The 25,198-nt window shown below is 40.1% G+C and overlaps 1 protein-coding gene across 1 annotated transcript in view; it reads right to left on the reverse strand.

Moving 5' to 3' along the window:
- The window catches only part of RFTN1 (raftlin, lipid raft linker 1), a 94,843-nt gene that overhangs the window by 34,290 nt on the left and 35,355 nt on the right, over positions 1 to 25,198 (reverse strand). The window contains exon 3 of the mRNA XM_054384841.1: positions 14,205 to 14,313. Within this exon, the coding sequence (XP_054240816.1) occupies positions 14,205 to 14,313 (109 nt within the window). The remainder of the gene's footprint in view (positions 1 to 14,204; positions 14,314 to 25,198) is intronic.

A 25,198-nucleotide genomic window follows, 5' to 3' on the forward strand; every position in this document is an offset into this window, starting at 1 on the left:
TGCACTGAGAGACTGCTGTGGAGACATGTACACATCTGCTGCTTCATTTATCAAAATCACCCTCCAAAAAGGAGAGGCTTCCATGCAATGTGTTCTCTTTGTATAATATAAAGTCCAAACACACAGAAATACTTCAAAAAGAAATGCTTTGAGAATGGAGAAATAATTTCACTTTCTCTGCTCTCTACATACCATTGTAATCCCAAGAGAGTTCAAACGTCTTAGTTACGCTCTGAGGCTTGATTTAGTAATGAATTGAAATAGTTCTGGTCATTTGGTTTTTTCTTTGTTTGGCTGGTTGGTTCATTTTTTCTCCCAGTAGCAAGTAAATAGGAAGAATTTTGTGCAACTTTTATTTATTTATTTTTTAAATTCAATTGAAGAAGCAGCTCTTTTCTGCATCTTCCCTACCCAGACTTTGCTTGTGGTTTTGTTTTTTTTTTTTACCAAATCACCTACTTCCTGGTAATGCATTACTGTTCTGAACAAACCTACAGATCATATCTGATCAACAACAAGAACTTCCTCTTTCAAACTACTATTATATTTTCCATGTTAAATTAACTCTTGATTTCATGATCACAGGAACTTAAAACAGAGCTCTCCAGGAAACAAGGCAATGGTATTCACAGGTGTTTAGCCTGGTAAATATCAGATGCTGACTAAAGCTGAAGAGGGCAATAACCTCTGAATAAAAGTCATTCTAGCAGCAGCCTGATCAAGTATTTGTCCACAAAGAATGTTAGCACACATCTAGCTTGATTTAAGTGAACGTCAATGACAGATGTATTCACAATATGCTTAATGATCCTTACTCCCTGTTGTAACCTTACACATACTTTTTTATACAGTCAATGAAAGAGTTACAAATTCAATCCATCCCTTATCATGAATCTACAGACACCACTACATTTGTTTAGTAGGTTGCAGGGCAGCTAATTATAGAAATTGAACGAGTATGCAACTGTTAAGCGTGTGTGGAGAGTATACATGAGGTCATTCTATTGATGCTGGTCAATGAAGACTGCTTGTCAGCCTATACCAGACTCATGCTGTGATTTGGATGAGAGCAGCTTTCGCAGCTCTTGTGACCATCTTTTACAGTCTCAGTTCACTCAAACAAACAAAAAAATGTTTGTTCCAAGGAATACCTGACATGAGTTTTATCTTCTGTTCTCAAGAACGGAAATAGGAGTAAGTACAGACTAAATGATAGCCTACACCATATTAGCTTAACAGCTTAGCAGAACCAGTGGAAAAAAATGTAATCATCAAGGCGCTTTCCCAGTAAGTTCATTGGTAGTATAAAAAAATCTTTTTTAAACCTAGATTTCAGACTTTCCAATTACATTAGGGAGAACCAAGTATCTCATCACTTTCAATAAAGCCAATTTAACAGGAAATGTCACACCAACCATGCAACGTAAGCTGCAGAACAGCAAAGTGATGTATCAGCAGACACAAACAGTCTTTCCTTCCAACTTTCCATAAAACCATGAAGAGGATAGCTCTCATCATAAGTGAAGTATAAAGCTTGAATATGTTCAAACTACAAACACAGACAATTCGATTTTTTGGTATCCTGCTGAGAGCTTAAATAGTATAACATTTTAGTTGTCTTCACGTGGAGAATGAATTATGCCACCAAGTATACATTCACATTTCCTGCTTCATGTATTTGAAATACTGAGGGCTTGAATTACAAAAAACAAAACCACAGACTTAAACAAGCCCAAACCTCAGTACCAAGGCAGGCTGTACCCAGGAGCTACAGAGAGCAGAAGTGCTGTTCCTACCAGCCACCTGCTGGTTTTGGACCCTCTGAGGCATCCTGTGCATCTTAGTAGATACAGTGCTGGAAATCAGCAAAGGAGAAAGCAGGGCTAAAGCTGAACTGTAGGGAAGAACAAGATGCTTCTGTGACAGGGTCACCCACAACATATTCCAGATCAAATAAATACTACCATTACTTGTCTTTATGGGACAGTTTGCAGTACTAACAGAGTACTAGAAAAGATCCTTACCATGCTATGCTGCATGACTAAATGTGGACAAAAAGCATAAAAAGCAACAACTGCATGTCCACCACTTATCACATCAGAAAAAAAAAAGTAGATTTAAAGTGCCCTTACATTAGGTGGTCCAAATTAATTTCAATTGTTTTGCTGACCTTTTTGTATGTTAAATATGCTACATGTCACTCTGTACATCTTGGGGAAATTTTTACAGGGAAATTCCAACAAAATTTGAAAACAAAACCAAACAAGTTCTTTGTTTTTTTCCCCAGATAGGAACAGAAATGTTTCTTTTTGCCTCATAAAGCACAGATTGGATAATATTAACCACAAATATATAGGACTGGTCTCTATCAGAAAAGATGTTACTGTTCAACAACAGAGGCAGAACTGAGCTCATTTATTTCAACCTGGCTAAACCCCTAAGTGGGCACATCCAGATTTGTTTATAACTGGCTTGCAAAATTTGGATTTATGCCAGTCTAAAAATAGAACCTGCTTGAAGAAGGGGTGAAATTTAATATGTTATGGAGGGCCAAGGCAGTTAAAGAATTTAATGTCATCCCTATAATTTGCTTGATTAGAAACCTGGCATTTTCTGAGAGGGGAAAAAAAACAAATGACAGATTTGCACTCTGTGAGATAAATATCAAATCTTCCAGTATCTCTAGAGAATAGGAACAAGCACCATGTCCAACCCTGATGTCACTACCTTAATTGAATTTTAGCTTGGGCACTTGAGTTAACATTCTTAACATTTCCAAGTGTTATTGTTTGTTTCAGAACTGACTGACCGATATTTTTATACCGCATTCGGGGGAAAAAAAAGCAACCATCAGGAGCTCAAAGCAGTGCCACTAGAGATTATGTTGATGTAGCAAAATTATGTCCCATCTCTCTCAATACTTCTGGTTCTCTTGAAGGCTCCCTAAGGAATCAGAAAATAGGTGACAGTCTAATTCAAAGATCTGTAAAATCTAATGTAAAGACCTGTAAAACCACACCTGGTAACAGTCTGTCTGAATGAGGAAATCCTCTTTTCTGGAAATTACTAAACCATAGGCCTCACAGCCATGAAAGAAGTACAGAAATTCCAAAGCCAAAAGTTTATCTTAAGCAGACACATACAGGTATTTTTTTCAAATCTGTTTAGAATCACAGAATGTTAGGGGCTGGGAAGGACCTCGAAAGATCACCCAGTTCAACTCCCCTGCCAGAGCAGGATCACCTAGAGCAGATCACACAGGAACACATCCAGGCAGGGCTTGAATATCTCCAGAGAGGGAGACTCCACAACCCCCATGAGCAGCCTGTTCCAGTGTTCTGTCACCTTCACAGAGAAAAAAAATTTCCTCATGTTTCCATGGAACTTCCTATGCCTCAACTTCCACCACTGCCCCTTGTGCTGTCCTTCGGCATCACCCAGCAGGGCCTGGCTCTATCCTCTGGGCACTCACCTTTTATGTCTTTATAAACACGAATGAGGTCACCTTCAGTCTCCTCCTCTCCAAGCTAAAGAGCCCCATCTCCCTCAGTCTCTCCTCACAAGGGAGATGTTCCACTCCCCTAATAATTTTTGTGGCTCTGTGCTGGACTCTTTCAAGTAGTTCCCTGAGGTCCTTCTTGAACTGAGGGGCTCAGAACTGGACACAATACTCCAGATGCAGCCTCACCAGGGCAGAGTAGATGGGGAGGAGAACCTCTCTCAACCTACTGACCACAACCTACAGCCTTTCTAATACACCCCAGAATTTCATTGGCAATTTCATTGCACAGTCCACACGGTGTCTATGACTCTGCATTTCTTTCTGCATTATCAGCTCCATAATAATCTCCTATGCCTAGCAAGCATGGTAGTACTACTTACAAACACAAACATGGCCTTGGAAACAACAGCTCAGAACTGTCTATTTAAACCAAGCATAAACCATCTTAGCCAATACAAGCAGTGGTTCTCTGTCTGTTTACTTGGTGGCTGTTTTTAAAAGAACACTATAAGAGGCCTCTGATCTCACAATGTGCACCAGAAGAAGAAGAATAAGATCATCTTATTTTTCTACCTTGGTTTTAGGATTCAAGCAGATCTCCTTTGACAACAGACTTAGCACTGGGGATCTTCATGCAAAGAACATGGTCTTGTGGTTTGGGAAGAACACTACGTAGTTGCTATAGGTTGAGGACTAATATCCTACCATAAATAAAAGTCTTCCAGAGTACTAGAGAGTACCAGGGGGCTGGACAGTCCCCAGGGGATTGGACATAGGATATTATGAATATCTGTATTCACCCCATCCTCCTCCAAAGCTCTATATAATCAGATGTTACAGCTCGTTCTTTCTCTTTTGCACTTTGCTCTTGCTCTCTCCCTCTTTCCCCTCTCCCTCACTTAACTTTCTTTGGGTTTGCTGGGTGGGAGGTAAGGCCTAGTGCAGCAGGGATGGAGAAAGACAATTTTGGCTGCACAATACAGCCTTTGGGGTTGGTCTGGGGGGGTGGGACAGGGACATTGTCAGGTTAGATAGATATAGATATAGAAGAGAGAGAGAGGAGAGAGAAAGAAGAGAGAGAGAAAGAGAGAGTGCACTAGAGAGAGAGAGCTAGAGAGGCTAGATAGAGAGATAGAGAGCTAGAGATAGAGAGATAGAGAGATAACCTTTGTATTTAGTCTACTTTTGTAAATATTATTTTCATTTAACTTCCAAATTCAGTGCAACTGTTGTTATTTGCTCCTTTGGAGTAAATCCTACATTCTGTCTGGTGCAACACCAGCATAACAGTGCGTGCCAGGAGTTTGAACTGGAAAGGATGTTTGAGACTACAGTCTTCTAACTATGCCCTCCTTCATGAATACGTAGTAGCACATGTTTCACCACAAACACTGCACGTTCCCTTCTAGTTGGTTCACTTCTGAAAACAGACATTAAAAATTAAGATGGGCTTTTACTTTGCCTCTGATATTTTCTGTAGGTCTCACATGCTCCTTCCTGAGAAGACAGCAACAGTCATTAAGAGTTTACTGTTTATTTTAAAATCAACTAAACTAGCTAATGTTCTGAAGAGGGGTTTAGTTCTTTCTAAATAACTAAAAACTGTTGTAGCTTTGGCATTCCTGCCTCTCTAATATTACATTACAAAAGAAGAAAATGCTACTAATCAAACAGCAAAGCAGCAACTGCTAATCGTTTCTCTGTCTTGGTACTCTGAAACTGTTTCACTACTTACAACCTTTCTGGCTGGGATGCTGTCGTTTAAGCCTGTATTTCCCATGATTTTTTTAACCTCCTGGTTTACACTCATCAGTTCTGAATTTGAGAGAGAGACAGTTCACGTCTGTGTAAATATAAGTATATGAAAAGGTAGCTTTTAGACAGTCAAAACTCAATTCACATTTGGGCTGCCAAATTACCAAGTATTTCCACTGTCAATTACACCAAAATAGGCCATCAGGGATAAAACCCTGGAGGGCTGCCTTGAAAATATTACCACAATCTTGAACCACAGAGTTGTCCTTTAAGCAGTGTTGTTGAAATGAAAATCTTGACAAGAGTTTTACCATTTGGAAACTTCAGACAAGACTATTACAATGAAGTTGACAGATCCAAGAAAAGATCCAAAAACAAACCCAGAAGATAAAAACTACCCAGTTTCTTGAAGAAACAGATGTATGTTGCCTTTCTAGCTTTGCAATAAACAGCCCATTCCACAGAACCATTGACCTGAGACTCACTGCATTTGTGGTAGAGCACAGCAAGGCACGGAACAGCAAAAAGAAAGCAAGCTCTGCAGTTTTACAACATGCTCATTGGTAGCTGCCTGTGCAAAAGGGAACGGAAAGCTACACACAAAAAAAGAAGAAAAGTAGTGAAGCAAGTAGCTACTGTAGCTTACTGCTATGCTGAACAACACAGAACACAGGCTCTTAGGACAGTGCTGCCAAGAGATATTAAGTTACAGCAAGCCGTATGCCTCCTGCTACTGGAGCCAAGGCAGGAATATGAGTAACGACTTGAAATTCCTCTTCAGCTTGCATGAGCTGTACATTCATTCCTGAAAACAATATAACCATACTAAATATTTAGTGCAGCGTGCTACTAAAGTGTGCTTGCTCTTTTGAGCATATCTCACTAGATGACAGCTCTTGAAACCACACTGCATCATCTTCTGTGCTGTTGAGTGTGATGTAGGTTGTGGAGTCTCCTTCTCTGGAGACATCGGAAACCCACCTGGATGCGTTCCTGTGTGATCTACTCTAGGTGATCCTGCTCAGGCAGAGAAGGTGGACTAGATGATCTTCCCAGGACCCCTCCAACCCATAACATCCTGTGATTCTGTGATTCTCAAGTAATTATCTTATATATATCCATTCCTTCACAGAGCTAAAGGCAAACATTGTTGGTCACAGACTACAACTGCAGACTATGGACTGCGGTACCTGCTCAAAAGCCATTTAACATACCTGTGTCTTCCCATCATTGCACTAAACTCTGAGAAAAAAAATCCCAAATTTATCCACATAATTTAAACTTTATTCCCCCCAAAAATATTTTAGATAAACTGCTATGTAGCAGCCAGCTATGCTCACTCAACTCAAATACTTGATTAGAAGCGCAGCCAGGAGTCCACTCTGCTGAGGCCCCACCTGAAGTACTGCATTCAGTTCTGAAGCCCCTATTACAAGAAGGATCTGGAGGTGCTGGAAGGTGTCCAGAGAAGGGCCATGAGGATGAGCAGAGGGCTGGAGCTCATCTCCTATGGAGACAGACTGAGAGAGTTGGGGCTGTTCAGTCCAGAGGAGAAGGCTCAGAGGAGACCTTACTGTGGCCTTCCAATACCTGAAGGGGGCTACAAGAAAGCCAAACATGAAAGAGACCTAGTGATCTCAGACATGAACCATGGATTCAAATGGAGTACAAAGGAGTAAGTTGTTAATATGAATCCTCTTGCTCTTTACCACTTCTTTAGAAAAAAAATAAATCACGATAATTCTAACTCAGAAGAACATACACAGAAAACTGCTTCTGACCCCCAATCCAGAATCACATTGCAGATGGGAGATCTTTCTGGTGCTAACAACAGCAAATCATGAAACTGAAAGTCCATTAGGAGATGATAACCTGGGACTTTTTAGGGTGTCAGGCAGTGATAGGACTAAGGGGAATGGAACAAAAATAGAAATGGGTGGATTCAGATTGGATGTCAGGAAGAAGTTCTTCAGCATGAGGGTAGTGAGACACTGGAACAGGCTGCCCAGGGAGGTGGTGGAAGCCTCATCCCTGAAGGTCTTTAAGGCCAGGCTGGATGTGGCTGTGAGCAACCTGCTGTAGTGTGAGGTGTCCCTGCCCATGGCAGGGCGGGTGGAACTAGATGATCCTTGAGGTTCCTTCCAGCCCTGACAATTGCATGATTCCATGATATATGCTCAAAAAAAAAAAAAAATAGTCTGTAGAAACTCTATCTCAAGTACTTGGTCTAGAGAACAGGCATTTTCAAAATACAGACCCTGTCTTGTGCACGAATCTTCTGAGAGAAACTCCTACCCTAATTGGTGACCACAAGCAATGGGAAAAGAAAGATTTACAGAGATGGGGGGTTGTCTGTTGTATCTAAAAACATTTTGGCTGGATGAACACAATTCAGTGCTCTTTGTAGAACATGAGAAAGGTCACTTACTTGTGACACTCTTTTAGACCATCTCTGTTCTAAGCAATGCAAACAAAACCCCAAAAGGTTCAAGACAACAGGAATACTTCAAAAATTAAGAGATTAATTTGCAGGAAACATTTTCTTCTATCTTTATATAACCCAAAGAATGTCTCTTTAAAATCACATTGTTTCATCATGCCATCTGTTGCAGCCAAAATTACAGTTTGAACAATTTGCCCACATTTTGGTTTAGCACAGTGCAAAATATCATCATATTTATTGTTGTTAAAAAAAAATGTTTTAAAGAGTTATTTTTCCCACCAGATAGAAGTGGGATGATGAAAAACATCAACTGCATGCTTTACAACATCTATTTTTATCCTGGTGAGGGGGACGACTCTGAAAGCTGCTGGGGGCAAGGGATTATAAAAGCAAAACCAGGCTCCTGGGAGAGTCCTGAAAATAGTTTTGCAATGTCCATGGAAGATATATATCAACACCACTCTTACTGGGACAGTCAAAAGGACGCAAGTTGAAAGAAGCTTAACCAGGAACAGATGTTTCCCTTCACACCAGGCTGTTCAAAATACAGCATGCACTATTTTTTACCGTCTCTTGTTATAGACACACTTACAAAACGCTAACAAAATGCACTTCAATAAATATTATCACAGCAGATCACAAACAGATGAACCACTGAAGCTGAGTTTCAACTTCTGCTTCATGACCATATCTACTTGTAAGATCCAAATAAAACAGGGGCTCTGTTTGCACTGAAAACATGCAGAAAACAAAGTAGTCAGCTAAGTGTTCAGCAATGGTTTTCACTACAATTTGCTAAAGAAATAATAGAACTGTTTCAGTTGGAAAAGACCTCTAAGATCATCGAGTCCAGCTGCAAATAAATGTTGTATTGTTCTGTTGCAAATACCCTGGAGAGTGAAGATTTGGAATGGGATTTTTTGGGTTTGTTTTAAGGATGGAAATGATTTTAGAAGAGGCTGAGATCACATCTAGATAAATATCCTAGGTAATAAACAGTACTCTAGAGAGGTCATTTCCTAGGCACAGAAGTAAATTTCAACTGTTCAGTCATCTGAGCAGTACTAAAGACTCAATTTTCCCCCTCTTGTGTCTTTTACTGCCACCTGCTCAGACTGTATACTCCACAGGAAATTTCCGAGCAGGCTAGCTACAACATATCTAAAGTACAGAATAATGCTTAGGATTACAATAACCATGTCAGAAACTCTGGAACCAATGAAGTAATCAGGGACTTTACAGAAGAGACCTTTGTAAGACTGCAGCAACAGTCAAGAACTCCACCAAACGTCTGGTGCTCTTCAGAACACATAAGCTGCATCTCTTTGTTCCTTCTAACAAAGAAATCTCAATGCAGAGATTAAGAAATGAGGAGCAAGAAATGACAGAAAGAGGCAAGAACGTGAGAAATACTGGAACAGCTATACAGAAAACAGTATTCTTCATCCAGATTATAAATGTTAAAAAAGAATTTACAAATGTCTTCTCATTTGCTTGTCATACAGTTACCAAAAAAACTTATATATGTATTAAAAATACATATTATTATGAGCATCTTTGTCCTATGACACATCGATCATCCACATCTTGCTGTTTCATAGTTAGACATTGAAGAGTTCTACAGCTCAGAAGTTGAGAGTTCAAAATCATTTAATACCACTTTCACACACCGTATGGATATGTGAAGTCCCCTGCTTCGATCGTGCAAGACAAATTCTGATGCAAGCAAATATGTAGAGAATACGTAAAAAAGACAAATCTGGCTTGACATAGATTGTCTCTTGTACAGCAGATTTCATCCCAAGGTGTTTCAAGAGGCAGTTGTGTTCCAAGCTGAACTGGTGCTCTCAAAATGCAAACAAAATGATTCATCTGTATGGCCTTAGGTGTGTCAGAAGAAGTTGGACTCATTTCTGAGTCAAGGAAGCACAGACTAGCAGGAGAGGTCCTTGTCTAGTCAAAAACACAAAAGGAAGATGCTTGCATTTGAATGTCAGTAAAGCTGCTCCATTTTTAAGCCACACTCTTCCCCAGGGAAGTATAGTGAGTCCACAGGGACAAGAAATATGAACTCTGCAATGAAGTCAAACTGAAAAAAAAGTTAACAAACAAGAATTCCTTTCTGACAGAGCTTTATTAAAGCAGGAAACCAAGGGTACAAAGATGTGCTTCCTAAATTTTTTTAAGTCAAAACTGAGAAGAAAGGACACAGAAACTATTCTCCACTTCCTGACCTTTCACCAACACTGCAAAGATGTGAACACAGGACTAAAGCCTTCTGACTGCTACAGTTCCTCTAGAGTATGTAACTCAGACTGATGTTGAAAACAAAGCTCGTGAGAAACTTATCTTGCATTCATAGATGACTTTGCATCCAAAGTAACTCTTTTCTTGGGATGTCAGCCTAGCTTCTCCTTTCCTTGTCTCAGCAGATCCAGGAGAACACTCTCAGATGAAAAGAATGGTAACAGGATACACAGAAATAAAGAGCAACTAAGGAAGTAATTAAAGACTACCCTATTCTACATGAGACACAAGTCAAAGTTCTGCAAAATACGGTATCGTAGGTGTCTAACATCTCTGACTTGCAACAACTTCAGAGCGATCTGAGCCACACTGATCAGAAGTTCAAAAGTTAGCTTTGCTGATTAAAAAGCAGATGAGCAAATCTTTAATCTGTGTTTTGCCTGAGAGCTAAAGACAGGAGTGCAAATACCAGTACAGCAGTAAAGTACATATACAACAGTTCAGTTGTTCCCTTCATTGCCCCAGAATTAAATGACAAAGATACTATGAGACTGTTTGAGCTCTTCAGGACATGTTGAGTTGACTTAAGTCCACACTGATAGAAAAGAATGAAAAGAAGGTGGTGATGTCAACATGATTTGAAGGCCCAATAAGAGTGTACCTCATGCAACATTATGTCCTCAATACTCAACTGTGTGTGTCCTGTCTTCAATGGCTCTGTGACAAAAATGTACAGAGGAGAGTAGAGAACTGGGACAGAGTCCCAAAGTGCAGGAGGATCTCAGCAACAGAACACAGGGTTGATCATAGAGTTGTTTTTGGCATTTTTTAAATGTATTACAGTCCACATTGTGCAGAGAGAAATAACTTCCCTGTTTCTGGTTCATTGCTCTTCAACATTTATATGGAGTTATAGAAGAACAAAGATGCTGCATGCCATTGCAAAATTGTTTTGTGTTTGCCAGAAGCAAGCAGTTACTATTCACTATGACACACATTTCAATGCAACTAAAAGTCAGCTGAAAAAAGTTATTAAAATTGCTTGCATGTTCAAACTCCATGTAAACAATACTTGCATGGCAGTGCACAATAAAATCAATAAAATTAATTTTCTCAGATTAGAGGAATTTTTGCTAGTAAATTCATAGCTAAAGAAAATTTTGACTTGCTATTTTGTTTTGAAATATAGTGCTGGTGTTGGTCTCTTCTCACAGGTAAGAAGGAATGGCCTCAAGCTGCAACTGGGTAGGTTTAGACCGGACATTAGGAAAAAAATTTTCCAGGGAAACAGTGGTCAGGCATTGGAATGGGCTGCCCAGGGAGGTGGTTGAGTCACCAACCCTGGATGTGTTTAAAGGTGGTTTGGATGGGGTGCTTGAGGATCTGGTTTAGGGGTGAACCTTGCAGGGTAGGTTTCATGGTTGGACTTGGTGATCCTGAGGGTCTTTTCCAACCTGGATGTTTCTGTGATTCTGATTCCGTGAAAATACAGCTACTCTATTTGGTATATGTTTTTTTAAATATGGCAATTTGCAATGCAGTAAGATGGTAAACCTATGCTAAAAGCCTCTGTTACGAAACGCTCTGTGATCAAGGATTTGCCTATTCCATTAACACACTCTATTAACTTTAATTGTAAATACATAGTTTGAGAAGAATTATAGGTTGGGTTCTTTCTAAAGCAAGCAATTGCCCTCTCTAATAGCTTCTTGTTACTAGTTTCTTTGAAGAACATTCTTTATTTTTAATGCATTTGTTTGCAAATAAATTGCTTGGTTTATATACCTTTAAAAGCAATGGATGTTTTTGTTGCTAAGACAAATTAGTTAATATGGCAACTAATTCTTACTCCCAAACAAGTCCTGTTTCCTGAGATAGATTTACATAAAAGCGTTGAGACTTTCACAACGTGTTTAATCAGATATAGACAGTGACACAATACACACTTGACAGCAACAGCTTCAAAGGACTTCAAATTCCTCTACATCAAATAACATCTGAGGATGAGTGACATACCTAGCCTACAGAGAAACAGTAAATATACATTTTTAGATATTAAAATTTAAATTATTATATTTCAAAAAGGCATCTTCATAACCCCATAATCAAATGGCTGCTACCAAGTGAAACATTTCCATGTCTAGAAAAGCATTCTGAAGAGTCTCAGAATTGGATATGCATGGAAATAAGCTGACTCCTGGATTGTCATTTTGTTTTCATGTTAGCCATAGTCTTTCTCAAGTTACAAATACAAAGGAATTTTCTGTTGCAGTGATATAAAATTTCACTACTAGTTGTGACAGGTAAGCCTATATTTCTATTCTGCCACAAAGAACTGAAGAGCAAAATCAAACATGTTGAAATCGATACACAGGAAGTACACCAGTTTTGCCTAAGTGTGCATATATTAAAATAACTGAAGATAATGTCAGAATAAAAGTGCAATAATACAATAAACCTTGAAAAGCAATTCAGACTCAGACTTCTGAATATTAGTAAGTGTTTAGAAAACTTCAGTTTGTTCCGATACCAAAATCTAGGTATCATCAAGGATGATGATAATGATGATTACAGAATCCCAGAATGTTAGGGGTTGGAAGGGACCTCAGGAGATCATCAAATTCAAGCCCCCTGCCAGAGCAGGACCAGAGAATCTGGCACAGGTCACACAGGAATGCATCCAGATGGGTCTTGAAAAGTCTCTAGAGAAGGAGACTCCACAACTTCTCTGGACAGCCTGTGCCAGTGCTCTGTGACCCTCACAGTGAAGAAATTCCTCCTCATGTTGAGGTGGAACCTCCTGTGCTGGAGTTTCTATCCATTGCCCCTTGTCCTATCCCAGGGTGCAACTGAGCAGAGCCTGTCCCCTCCCTCTTGACACCCAGCCCTCAGATATTTAGAAACATTGATTAAATCCCCTCTCAGTCTTCTCTTCTTCAGACTAAACAGCACCAGGGCTCTCAGCCTCTTTTCACACAGCAGTGCTCCAGTCCCTCAATCATCCTGGCAGCCCTCCGTTGGACTCTCTTGGGCAGATCCCTGTCCCTCTTGAACTGGGGAGCCCAAAACTGGATGCAATATTCCAGGTGAGATCTCAGCAGGGCAGAGTAGAGGGGGAGGAGAACCTCCCTGGATCTGCTGGACACACTCCTCTTAATGCCCCCCAGGATCCCATTGGCCTTCTTGGCCACCAGGGCACATTGCTGACCCATGCAGAACTTGTTATCCACCAGCACTCCCAGGTCCTTCTCCACAGGGCTGCTCTCTAGCAGATCACCTCCCAGCCTGTACTGCTGCAGTTTATTCTTCCTTCTGAGATAAAGGACTCTGCACATGATGATGATGATCAGACAGTCACAGCTCCATTATTTTTAATTCATTGTAAAAGGAGAGACTAAACATGAGTGCAAGTCTGTCAAGCTGAGCCCCTATCATGCTCATACAGCCTGTGCTGAAATTTGTTCTACAAAATTTTCTTAGCTATTATCACTGCAAGATGGATTAAAGCTACAAGAGTATGCCACTCACACTATCCTTACACCATGTGGCTAAGTAAATATAGTTTTTAATGCTAGTTTTTATAACATGCACTAGGACAGAACAGATGCTGCAAAATCTGAAGCACACACATTGAATGTGTCTTCACTAAAATGGACATAACCTGCTAATTCCCAGTCTGGCAAAGCATTATAGCAACAGAAATAATTTTAAAAAAGAAGGCAACAAGTAAAGCATTTTACAGGGTTCTTTTGAAATTTCTCAGTGTATATAAAAGTTTACTGCAAGCAACACTGTTCTGGATGACAAAGGTATTGAGGTTACCATTACCATCTCTAACTGTTAACATCGTGTGATAGTGAAACAATACCTAAATAATCTGGGAGATTCCAGGAGTTAATAAGCCTTTCAGCTACAAAACAACAGGACATTCTGACACTAAAATGGAAATTACATGTATTGGTTCAACTTGAAACATTTACACCATTACAGGGCTGTCTTCTGCACTGTTAACTTAGTTGGTATTGTCTGTGAGAGGTCACTCTCCTGCAAAACTTGTTTCGGTCAATAAGCAGAATTGCCCTTCAGATGCTTCAAATTACAAACCACCAACTTTCAACTGCAGCATTTCAACTGCATGAAATGTCCACAGATTTCTACTGTCAGACTGACAGAACCAGAAGCAGTAATTATATTGCAAATAGAAGCATACTATGTTTTGGGATTTGCCTTTTTTTTTTTTTTTTTTTTTTTACTCACTTTCTTAATAAAATCTGGTATCTCCTTTTTGTCTGAAAGCTGGTTTAAAGAGGAGCAGCACTCTACCTCCAAGACATATCTTTCACTATGGACATCACCTTTTGGAGACCTGAAGAGACACACAGGAAAAAAAAGAATCAGTTTTGTTCTTAACACTGGATATCCAAACATCCACTTCATAAATATATCCCACAGAGAAATAACCTTCAGCAAAAACTTCAGCTCCAGCAGATTCGCTCCATTGAGCTCAACACAATTCTGACAAGCAGCAGCTAAAGCATCTCACCTACTTGCCAGGAAAGCAAATCACACCATTGACTGTGGATGGTGGAATGCCTCAGAGACTTCCAAATTTCTTTTATCTGTCCAAGAAACATTTTATCAGCCTGGCATCTATGGCTGATGCCAAGAAGATGGACAAAGTAATGATTTAACTCCACTGAGCCCCACAGGGAGGCCTGATGTAGGGTGTGTTTCATGGACAATAATTAAAAGAATCCCTTCTCTAATCTACCATCATTCTAAGTACATGTTTGAAAAGCAGGGGCTAATTAAAGCAGTCCTTCCTTCAGTCTTACCTTATGCTTTGTTGTTGAGAAATGTAAAGCTATGTGTGAAATCCCTTCTCCTCCAGAAGACAGTAACTCCTAAAATAATTCAAAGCGTATGGCACCTGCCATATACATTGCTGAACAAATCAGGGTTGTGGAAACGCAATTTTGGTCAAAATATGCCAAAGCAAAGTTTGGAAGTTATCCTGAATGATCCTGAGAAACAGTTCATAAGCATGCACTGCAAAGCAGTGCTGCTGAAGGCAGTTTGCACCTCCAGATGCCCATGAAAGGAAACTGATATGCCTGATCAATAGAGGGAATCTCAAGAATCAGTTATCAGTTCTTCAGGAGAACACATAGAGGAATGCACAAAAGTAAAAACTATCCTACAGTCCTTGAGATTAGTACCAAAGTGGTTATTTTAACAACCCATATGGAGAAATCAAAAGATCTAGCTAAAAGTACAAAAATAACTCTGGCCAGCAGTTGCTTGCTGCACTGGGCACCTGCATCACAGGGAGAAAGGTGTAGAGGTTTGAACTGAGTGCTTAGGAAGCAGTGGAACAATGAACCAAGGGCTTTGCAGGCATGCCAAAGCAGGTCTGTATGAAAGCCCTGTTCTGGGGACTGAGACTGGGTGACATGCAAAACACATCTCAGCTACAGATGGTCCCAGGGGCTTTCCCTAGGTGTTAAGTTATTGGAGCCATGAGGTGCATGGGCTGCTGACTGCAAGCTGGCAGTGTGTTTCCTAGGCAACACTGCAGAAATTTTTTGAAGTTATCATATTCTGTTTTATACTGGATACCTCCACTTTCACATATTTCACTTATACATGGGACAGGCAGTACCAGACTGTCAATGCCTGAGACCACTGAAATCCTTTCCCTATTTGTTTTTACTCTCCTTTCTAGCTTCTTCTCAAAATTTGTGGTCCCATTCTGCTCTTGATTCTGGACAAAGATTTTAACAAAGCATTGGTGGTCCATGGAAACTCTCCAAACATCTTGATAGGATTTACAGAAATAAATACTGGTGGACAAAAGGAGGTCTACCACTAACTCCTTTGTAACAGACATACAGAAATTAATTTAAGCAGCAAAGAATAACTTTGTCAAGAAAAAACAACAACCAACTAAGGAAAAAGTATTTTGTGAGAGAACACATGAACTTCAGACAACCATTTGTGTTGTTCTAGATAAAGTCCTAGATAAAATAATCTATTCTGAGCAGATTTTCCACCACTGACTAACTCAATGAATTCATGATCATAAAAACAAACTGAAGAAAGTCTCCCTGCTAAAGTACTTATTACTATGTCTGCATTTTTTTCCTGAAATCTGAATATGACTAACTGGAAATGTAACCCTGATGTGATCTAGCTATATTCCAGAGAGAAATAAATGTGAGTCAAGACTCTCTAATGCTCTAGCAAATAATAAGCCATCAAACCTGCACCTTGATACTGCAATGCAAAGTTCATACAACATCAAAAGGAGAAAACAGTTCTCTAGTGCTTTGGTTGTTACTTAATTACAAACCAGAAGTGAGTTATCAGGCAGCAAGGAAGCAAACTCTTTTAGACAACCCCTCCCATTTTTGGGAGACACCACTAAGCCTCTACAAAGGTGAAGATCAAACAGCTACTCCAGGTCCCTTTCTGGGGACTACTCAGCACTCATTAGAGTCCCCTTCCAGACTGGCTGAGAAGCCATGCTCCCAGCCCAGAGACCTTGAAATAACACAGCTCAAATTCATAGCTAAGATATCAAATCCCAGAAGTGAGGTGTGTGCCATGCTGTATCTGTGCCCACTCCTTCCTAAGGCCTGCCCTCCTCTCCTTACACAGCGCTCAGGTCTCCATGCAAACTGAAGCGCTGCTGTGAATTCTGGTCATGACAAACTTCAAAACATACAATTCTAACTGCTCCAAAAGAACAAGATTGGCTGCATTTGCATGTTAAAACCCACTGCCTACTTGCAAAATCAAATCCTATTCAACTTACATTGGTGAGATTTGTACACAGGTATAAGGAAGAGGGAAGTTTACCCATGAGCTTCTAATCCCTCTCCTCCCCCTCATCAGCTCCATGGACTACGATTTTATGCTGGGTTTGGAGGACCTACTTCCAACCTCTTTGAAAGGAGTACAAGTTATCTGGGATACAGATTATATCCATAAAAATATGGCTATTCTTACTGTAACTGCTTAAATTGACCTGTTTCTCTTCTCTCCTTTAACAAGCACATACTTTGAAATACACTTGCTGCTTGTAAATATTTAAGCAAACTGGAGACAGTAAGTCTTTCCTCCAAGAGTCTCAGAGCTACCTCTGCACTGAGGATCATGAAAGAAATTGCATTAAATACCACTGCACTCTGTTAGGAACATTATTTTACAGAATATGTGTTACAAATCCTGCTACTGGCCATAAAATCTTTAGTTAAAACCTTCCAACAGAAGTACTCTGTATTACCAAAAAGTATTTTTTCCATGCCTTGAAGTAAAATACGTCCATACATGTTGAAGTCAAGTATTTGTCTACTCTGGTAGTTTTCACCTTTTCTTCTGTCAAAACCAACCAACCAACCAACCAACCAAAACAACCCCCATACATTTCCACATTAAAATAATAAATGGCTGTGGAATTCACAGACCAGAAAAAAAATTTTCTGAGCAAATTCAGGTGGGCAAGAAATTATTTCCAGTCTCTATACAATAAATAAAGGATGCATTTCATAGAAGAATCACAAAGTATTTCGTAAAGATCATAAAAGACTCTTCTTGAACTCTTTTAATATTATTAGTATAGCCACAGAGAAGTAGCTAAATAAAGGTATAGGTAAATTCTATATTGAACAGAAATTGGAGTATTTTTTGTTTTATTCATTAGTCCCATTAGGACTACTTTTAGGACCACTTTCATGAGTGACTATGGATTAGGACCCCCTAAGCACATCTAATCAAGATCACAGAAGTTAGAGGAAAAGTCAAAAACAGGGCTCAAGTCTGACTTCAATCTTGTCCCTGCACTTGCATCACTGTTCTCTTCCAAAGGACTAAATCCAACCATTTGAGAAATAACCTAATAATCCCTACTCTGGGGTCTCTTATCAATTTTATAGCAAAGGAAGTTTCTGGGAGTCCAATATACAAAGTATTTTAAAATTGAAGCAATGGTTTTATGTAAAGTTAGTTTCCACTTTCCCATCATAAAATATTTCTCAAAAGAAAGCTAAAGAGAAATGCTGAGATCAGTTTTGTCAAAAAAATGTGTAAGCTTCAATAGCTGGAAAGATTTTTGCTTTTCTTCTAGGTGTACAATCAGCAATTTCCTCCTCTTCTCTTCCTCCTCCTAGACCAGAACACTAAATCTTCCTCCCTTCATTGTCTTCAAACATTCGAGGCTTTATTACCTTTGCTCCTCTGACAAAAAGTCTCTGGCTTCACTAAAAATGGCCCATCCCTGGAAAAAGCCCATCTGGACACAGCAATGCTGTTCCTTTCTTGAAAGCAAAGATGTACCAGTGAAGCTGGTACAGCACAACTCATTACAACGCCCTGTGCTCACTGTAACGCATTCAGTGATACCCAAGAGAGAACACAAGGGAAAGCCTGCAGGGGGGATGGGCAGCCCCAGGGGAGATAACCACCACTGCTTAACCACGGAGATTGACAGCAAATGTCACTGTTTCTGGTACACCCTGGGCTTTAATTTGGTTTTCTTTCTTTGTTATGTATCTCATTGCTTTTTTAGCTTTATCCATTTTCCTGAAGAAGGATTTTTCTGTCACTGGAAGTACCCTCAGAGGCCACCATGGTCAACCTTAACTAGTGGGTGGTAAAGAGCTGAGAGAGAATTTCAGTCTAGCTGGCACTGTGCAGAGGGATGGCATTGGCAAGCACGCCGGGGGCAATGGATTGGGTACCCTCAAGCATTATGGACACGAAAAAGGCTGAGGACCACACTTTTAAAGACTGGCATCTCGAATCCTAAATAGGACCTCTAGTGCCAGTAAAGAAGAAGAAAACACATAGGATAAGTAAGATTTTTCACTTATAATTGGAAGTTAACTGGCCAGAAGTATTTTACACTGGTTGTTGCAGTAGGCTGTCATTTCCTGTACAGCTGTTTGCAGTTAAGCACTATTTCATGGTAGATAAACCATTACCAGCTGTAGAGTACCAGTAACTTACACTGTAACTATTAAAGCTGACAACATGGTGTCTGTTAGAAACTGGATTTCCAGTCCTTCTCAGATACAATAGGGAAATGTGGGAGCCAACATTTGGTCCTAATTTTCCTGAAGTTCTCCACGCCCCCTCAATTCAGAAAACCAAAAGCACACTTGTAAGCTGCAGAGGCACTTTAAAAGTAACTACTTGATTAAGATGATGTTAGGCACAAAAGTGCAGTTTTGAGATTTTTCCACTACACAGGAACAGCTCCACACTTCTAAATATAACTGTACAGTTCTAACAAACTAATCTCCATTAGAAAAAAAAAATAAACCCACGTCATTAACATGATTAACATGAATCATTGGTGTCTGCAGTTCCAGGTTAAAAATCTAGCAAAACTACAGCACCTGAACAGCAAACCAGCAGCAATTAAAACCCCTGATTCCCCCTCCCCCAAAACCCCACACCATCATTTATATAAATAAAAGCAGGCACACTGTATCATGACAACTTCAACTCTAACTCATGTCACATTGTTTATTACCTAAGTATTTTCTTTAGTAAGAATCCTCAGATATAGGACAACTTAACACTGGAATGTGTATTATTTGTTACTAAAATTTTAAACTGTTTTTAATGACATGTCACAGAGATTTTTCAGGAAAATTTTAAGCATTTATTGATACACTGGCATCTCTAATGTGCAGTGTATATCATTTTAAGAACACAGATGAAAGAACATTTATTTTGGGTCAATGTTAAAAGCTGTTGCAAGGAAATATGTATTTCTTTGAACTTGAAACAAATAACAAGGTTTAAAAGCTCAAGCCATTGTCCCTTGAGCTAAAGGAAGATGGGTATGGAATAAATATTTTTTCAGCTAGCTGAAATCAGCCTGCTGACAGCAACAACACACACTGCTTTTGCACACAAAATACGTTTGATCCTAGTTTTCATGAAGGCAAGGTCAGACATCTGCCATTTTCAAGCCTAAATCCTACATGAAAACCAAATAGATACACATATATATACACCGCACACGTACCTGCCTTTACATTTAAATTAAAAACAGAGTGTAACAATGCAAAGCATCCACTTTCACCAACTCAAGCAAGCACTGCAGCACTCAATGGAGGAGATCACTGATATTTTTTGTTAGACTGCATTATTTTGAAATGCCTTCAACTGAAATCCTTTATTTCTGCAGAGATCTTCTGCGGTACAATTCTGGTCCCATGACGGAGAAGAGGGTTGGGAACAGCCAGCACGGACACAGCAAGGGCAAATCATATTTGACCAACCCAATTGCTTTTGATGTTAAAATGAGTTATTTGTTGACAAGTGGAGGGAAGGGAGTGGCTTCTCATTGACAGCGATTTTTCACCATGAGGGTGGTGAGACACTGGCACAGGTTGCCCAGGGAGGTGGTGGAAGCCTCATCCCTGGAGGTTTTTAAGGCCAGGCTGGATGTGGCTCTGGGCAGTCTGATGTAGTGTGAGGTGTCCCTGACAATGACAGGGGGTTTGGAACTAGAAGATTCTTGAGGTCCCTTCCAACCCTAGCAATTCTATGATTCTATGATTGTTTTTGGCATTGGCTCCCACACTATTCCTGTATGCAAGTTGGAATATCACAGGCTAGAAAACCAGGAAAAACTAATTCCATGGTTAATGGTGATACCCTGTCTGGAGGCCAGTGACAAGTGGAGTCCACACCCAGGGGTCTGCAGCCTGGGACCTGTCATGTTTACCATCCTCATCGATGACAGGGAAGAGGGAACAAGGTGTTCTCTTGTCGTGTTGGCAAATGACAGCCGAGTGGGAAGGTAGCTGATGTGGCAGAGTATGTGCTCCACAAAAGCTCAAGGCCACTATGCATATTTTCTACAGTGATGTACCACAGAAGGGCAAATGTAGCATGAAAAATGTTCACATGGAAAATGAAGAAATACCTGCAGAATGTCATAGACAGACTTGCCAGGCAGAGGCATCAGCCATGGCCCAAAGGCTCTACCCACTGAATTCTAGAGCCAGAACTCTCCGTTTCATGTGCCTATAAAAAAGCATGATGAGAAGAAAAGCCTTTGGGGGCTAGAAGGTGTCTGAAACAGCTATGAATCATAAATCTGAGGCATTGTTTGGATGTTTTTATAAACATTTTCCTTTGCCTTTGGGAGGCAAACATGCAAATCCAAATGCCAGAGGGCCAACTCCAAACTTCACAGAACAAAACACTGCCAGAAGCTGCTGCTTCTTCCCAACACTATTATGTCTTTTCATACTTCAGCAGTTCCTTGGTACAATATGGCTTTCCTTTCTTTCATGGGAAGGGCTGCTCACTAGTACTAAAAGGAGAATTCAGCATGACTGGAAAAAGACAGGAGTGAGAGAGATGGTTTTTCAGATACGAAAAAAACAAGGTTTCCCCCTACTTAGCTGCCCAAAACCTCATCATTAATCAAATACTAAGGCTACACTGACAACTGGAAATGCAAGCACAGCATCAAAGAAACAACACAACGAATACTGTCTTTTTAAAGTCAGTTCACCTTACATGTTTAAGCCATTTCAATATTTTGCATTTATATCATGCTACTTTACATTTTCTATAAATCTAGACTTTCTGTATATCCATTTCTACATTTCCTGCAAATCCAGTCTTTGAATAAATGCACAAAAATTTAGCTACATCTCAGAAGATGCCATTAATTGGAGTCACCTGGAATTAACACTGCTACCAAGAACAACAACAAAAAATGATGGTTTACTATTAAACTTTTGAACTCAGTCTGTCAAATTCCTTTGCAGATAAATAGAATTATTTTTGGCCAACTGATGGAGGTTTGCATTTCATCAGGACTAATGGATATAAGGAAATTACATAGAATCAGAATCATCTCATCAAGTGAATCATTGGAACACCTGACACCTCATTACCTTTTCAGAAAGGGAAAACAGCTGCAAAGTTGTCTGAGGTAAACATAGAATTCTACTCTGAAAAAATATTTTAGATTATACTACTTAGTCTACATGGCAATGTTTCTCTGCTGATTGCTTTGCTGATTGGAGGCAAAACCTGTAGAAGGGTATGACTTAAGACATAAATGGAATGACAGAGCAAAAGACTTCTCTGGAATTCACTCTACTGTGGTGTAATGGAGCATCTGGAAACACATAAAAATGGGAAGCAGACAGTCTGCTCTCCTAGCAGAAGAGAGTGGAGCTTGCTTTCTGGTAAGCAGTATTTAGAAAGGGAAATTAAAGCATTTTAACCGGGATTGGATTTTGAAACTTTGTGACATCAGACAGGGGAGTCAGACTACAGGGAGCTGGGAATAAATGAATGCAGCTTTGTGCTATGGTTTAGTTGCAGTTTTGCTCAGGGGCTGATCGTGATTTCCTTGCAGGCAACAGGTTATCTGCAACAGCTACAAGGTGTCCAAAACAGTAACACACACACAAGGCACCTGAACAGAAATTAACACATTAAAAACTAATGAGTATGGAAATAAAAGGGCAAACAGCGAAAAAGTCATTACACACACATTCCTCGGGGGGAACATAAGCAACATACGTGCTACTCTCCCTGCCTTGATAGGAAAAAACCTGGGCCAGAACAATCCTCACTATCAATACAGACCGGGGGATGAGGTGTTAGAAAGCAGCCCTGAGGAAAAGGACTTGGGGATGCTGATGGGCAAGAAGATGGTAGTGTGAGCTTGCAGCACAGCCTGGGCTGCATCCAAAGCAGCATTGCCAGCAGAGCCAGAGAGGTGATTCTGTCACTTTGCTCTGCTCTGGTGAGACCTCACCTGGAGGATTGTGTACAGGTCTGGAGCCCTCAATTACAGGAAGGACATGGAGATGATGGAGAGGGTTCCGAGGAGGGCCACGAGAATGATCAAGGGGTTGGAGCACCTCTGCTACAAGGACAGGCTGAGGGAGCTGGGGGTGTTCAGCCTGGAGAAGAGGAGGCTCCGAGGAGACCTAATAGCAGCCTGGCAGTATCTGAAGGGGGCTACAGGAAGGATGGAGAGAGACTGTTTACAAGGGCACACAGCACAAAGCAGCAGGCCAGGGGATAAACTTCACACCTGGAGCCTTCCCTACCTTCAGCGAAAGAAAAACAGCCTGTAAAAACCTGGGCTTCAAGACTTTTTCTTCACTTGTTTGTTTATGAGATGTCTTCTCCAGGAAACCCAAGCACCTCAGAAGCCAGCACAGGCAGTAAAACAGGCAACTGCTTTTCACTTAAGAAGTTCAGTGAAATTTAGAGAGAAAGGAAGGTAGAAAGCACTGACAAGACAAATGAAGCTGTAGCTCCTTTTTCTGACTCTAAGTCACTTCCAATCATCTAGTTAGTGTGCACAATGCAATTAGGTGCTACAGAAATATTGACCTTTATTATATTAAATTTAACAAGAGCGACAGCAGAATCCTTCAGCCACGTGGCAGATCACCCTCATGCTCAGTGTCTTAATAGAATTAAATTCTTATATTTACTTCATTTACTTTAATTAAACATGACACTTTTCACAGTGCCAACAATTGTGCTGTTGACTAAAAAAAAAAAAAAAATAAATATCTGCCCTTTACTTTTGTATATCCCTAACATTTCTAAGGGACAAATTCTGCCTTTCAGCATTTTCAGCATCCATGTAAGTTAGGGATGCACTTCCTCAAATGTCCTAGAGAAGGAAAGACTCCTCCTTCCTTATTTACCTGGAATTATTAGATAGCTAGGGATAAACTACACAGAAAACAGTACAGATTAAACTCAATACTGTAGTGACTTTAAGTCACATTAAATGTTCAATCATGTTGCCAAGTCACGCTGAGTGTTTTAAAACTCCAAGACAATGGCAAAATAGGAGGAATAACAGGAATAGATACTTTTTCCATGAGTTTTAATGTCTAAGATGTCTTAAGAACTACCTTCTCCATTTTATTCTTGAACAAAACTGCACTGCAAATCTCAGTGATAGCAGCAGCATGTAGCTCTTGATTCACATCATCTGTGGCAGCTAGTATAGCTCTTCCTGCTGGTAGAAAGGCAGTGCTATAAATGTAAGCCCTCAAAACGTGAGTCAACGGTATTCATTTTAAAACACAAAACTGACATATAAAGCTGCAATGATGATTAAAGACTAATTCAACTGTTCAGTTCTGTCTCTGTATACACAGAATTGATGTTATTGTACCAAAAAAGGCACTGATATAACAATTTAATTTCTGTTCCACTCAGGCAACAAAAAGAGAAAGGTGACAAACCACACCAGGCATCTGCCAGACAACTGACAGATGAAGGTTATAGCATTGAAACCATGAGTAGTGAAACACCTGCAATAAAAAAGGAGCTACAGCCCTAAGTGTTTTGCAGAAAGTGCCCAGAAAGCCCAAGCATGGGCCCCACACCAAGGCAGAGAGCTTTTTATGACACCTTGGTTCCCCATGAACACCTGGCACCATCATTACAGAAAACAGCAGGGGGCCACTTTGTATTTCAGAGCATAAACGACATTACTAGCAATGCTGCAACTGTAACTGGACTCCTTATACTCCTAAAATCTTACAGTAGAAATAAACACTCATGTGACTTAACAAATACCCTAAGCAGACCTTAACTTCTACCCAAGAATTCAACTGCCTACAGATGCCAGAGACCTGATAGTACTCAGGGGAAAAAAAGAAAAAAAAATAAAATTATTTATTAGCAGTGTAATGAGAAAGGCCAATTAAAAATATTTTAATGTATATCTTTCTTTTCATACCATTGCATAGTTTTTCTCCCCAGCTGTTGGTGGTTATGGGATAAACTCAGAGTTCACATACAGATGGTCTCTACACAGGCCACAGACAGAAGAAGTCTGTGCAACACCCAACTCTCTTATTGCACTACATTCCTTGCAGCCACACACTATGGAAGCAGCTTCTCCCAAACTCTCAGCCAAACTCAGGAACAGCTAAACTACAAACCCCACCAGACTGATGCCATTTCCCTTTCTGGTACTTCCTGGTGATTTCCCACTGCACCAAGTCTCTTCCGCTTCCCCGGGAAGTCAGAACAGAGAAAGAAGGGAATGCAAAGAAATGGAGTGTGAATGCAAAAGGAAGTGTAATTGCTTCAAGACTTTCTACTGTCTTCAATTTCATACAGTCATTTACAGCTGTCTGAAGTGTGTGAAACACTGGCACCCAAGTGAGTGAGCAGGCAATTAAGATTTTGTACTCCTTCACAACCATTCCTCACAGATGTAA

Source organism: Indicator indicator, chromosome 11, assembly GCF_027791375.1.
Source record: "Indicator indicator isolate 239-I01 chromosome 11, UM_Iind_1.1, whole genome shotgun sequence".
Taxonomy (NCBI): domain Eukaryota; kingdom Metazoa; phylum Chordata; class Aves; order Piciformes; family Indicatoridae; genus Indicator; species Indicator indicator.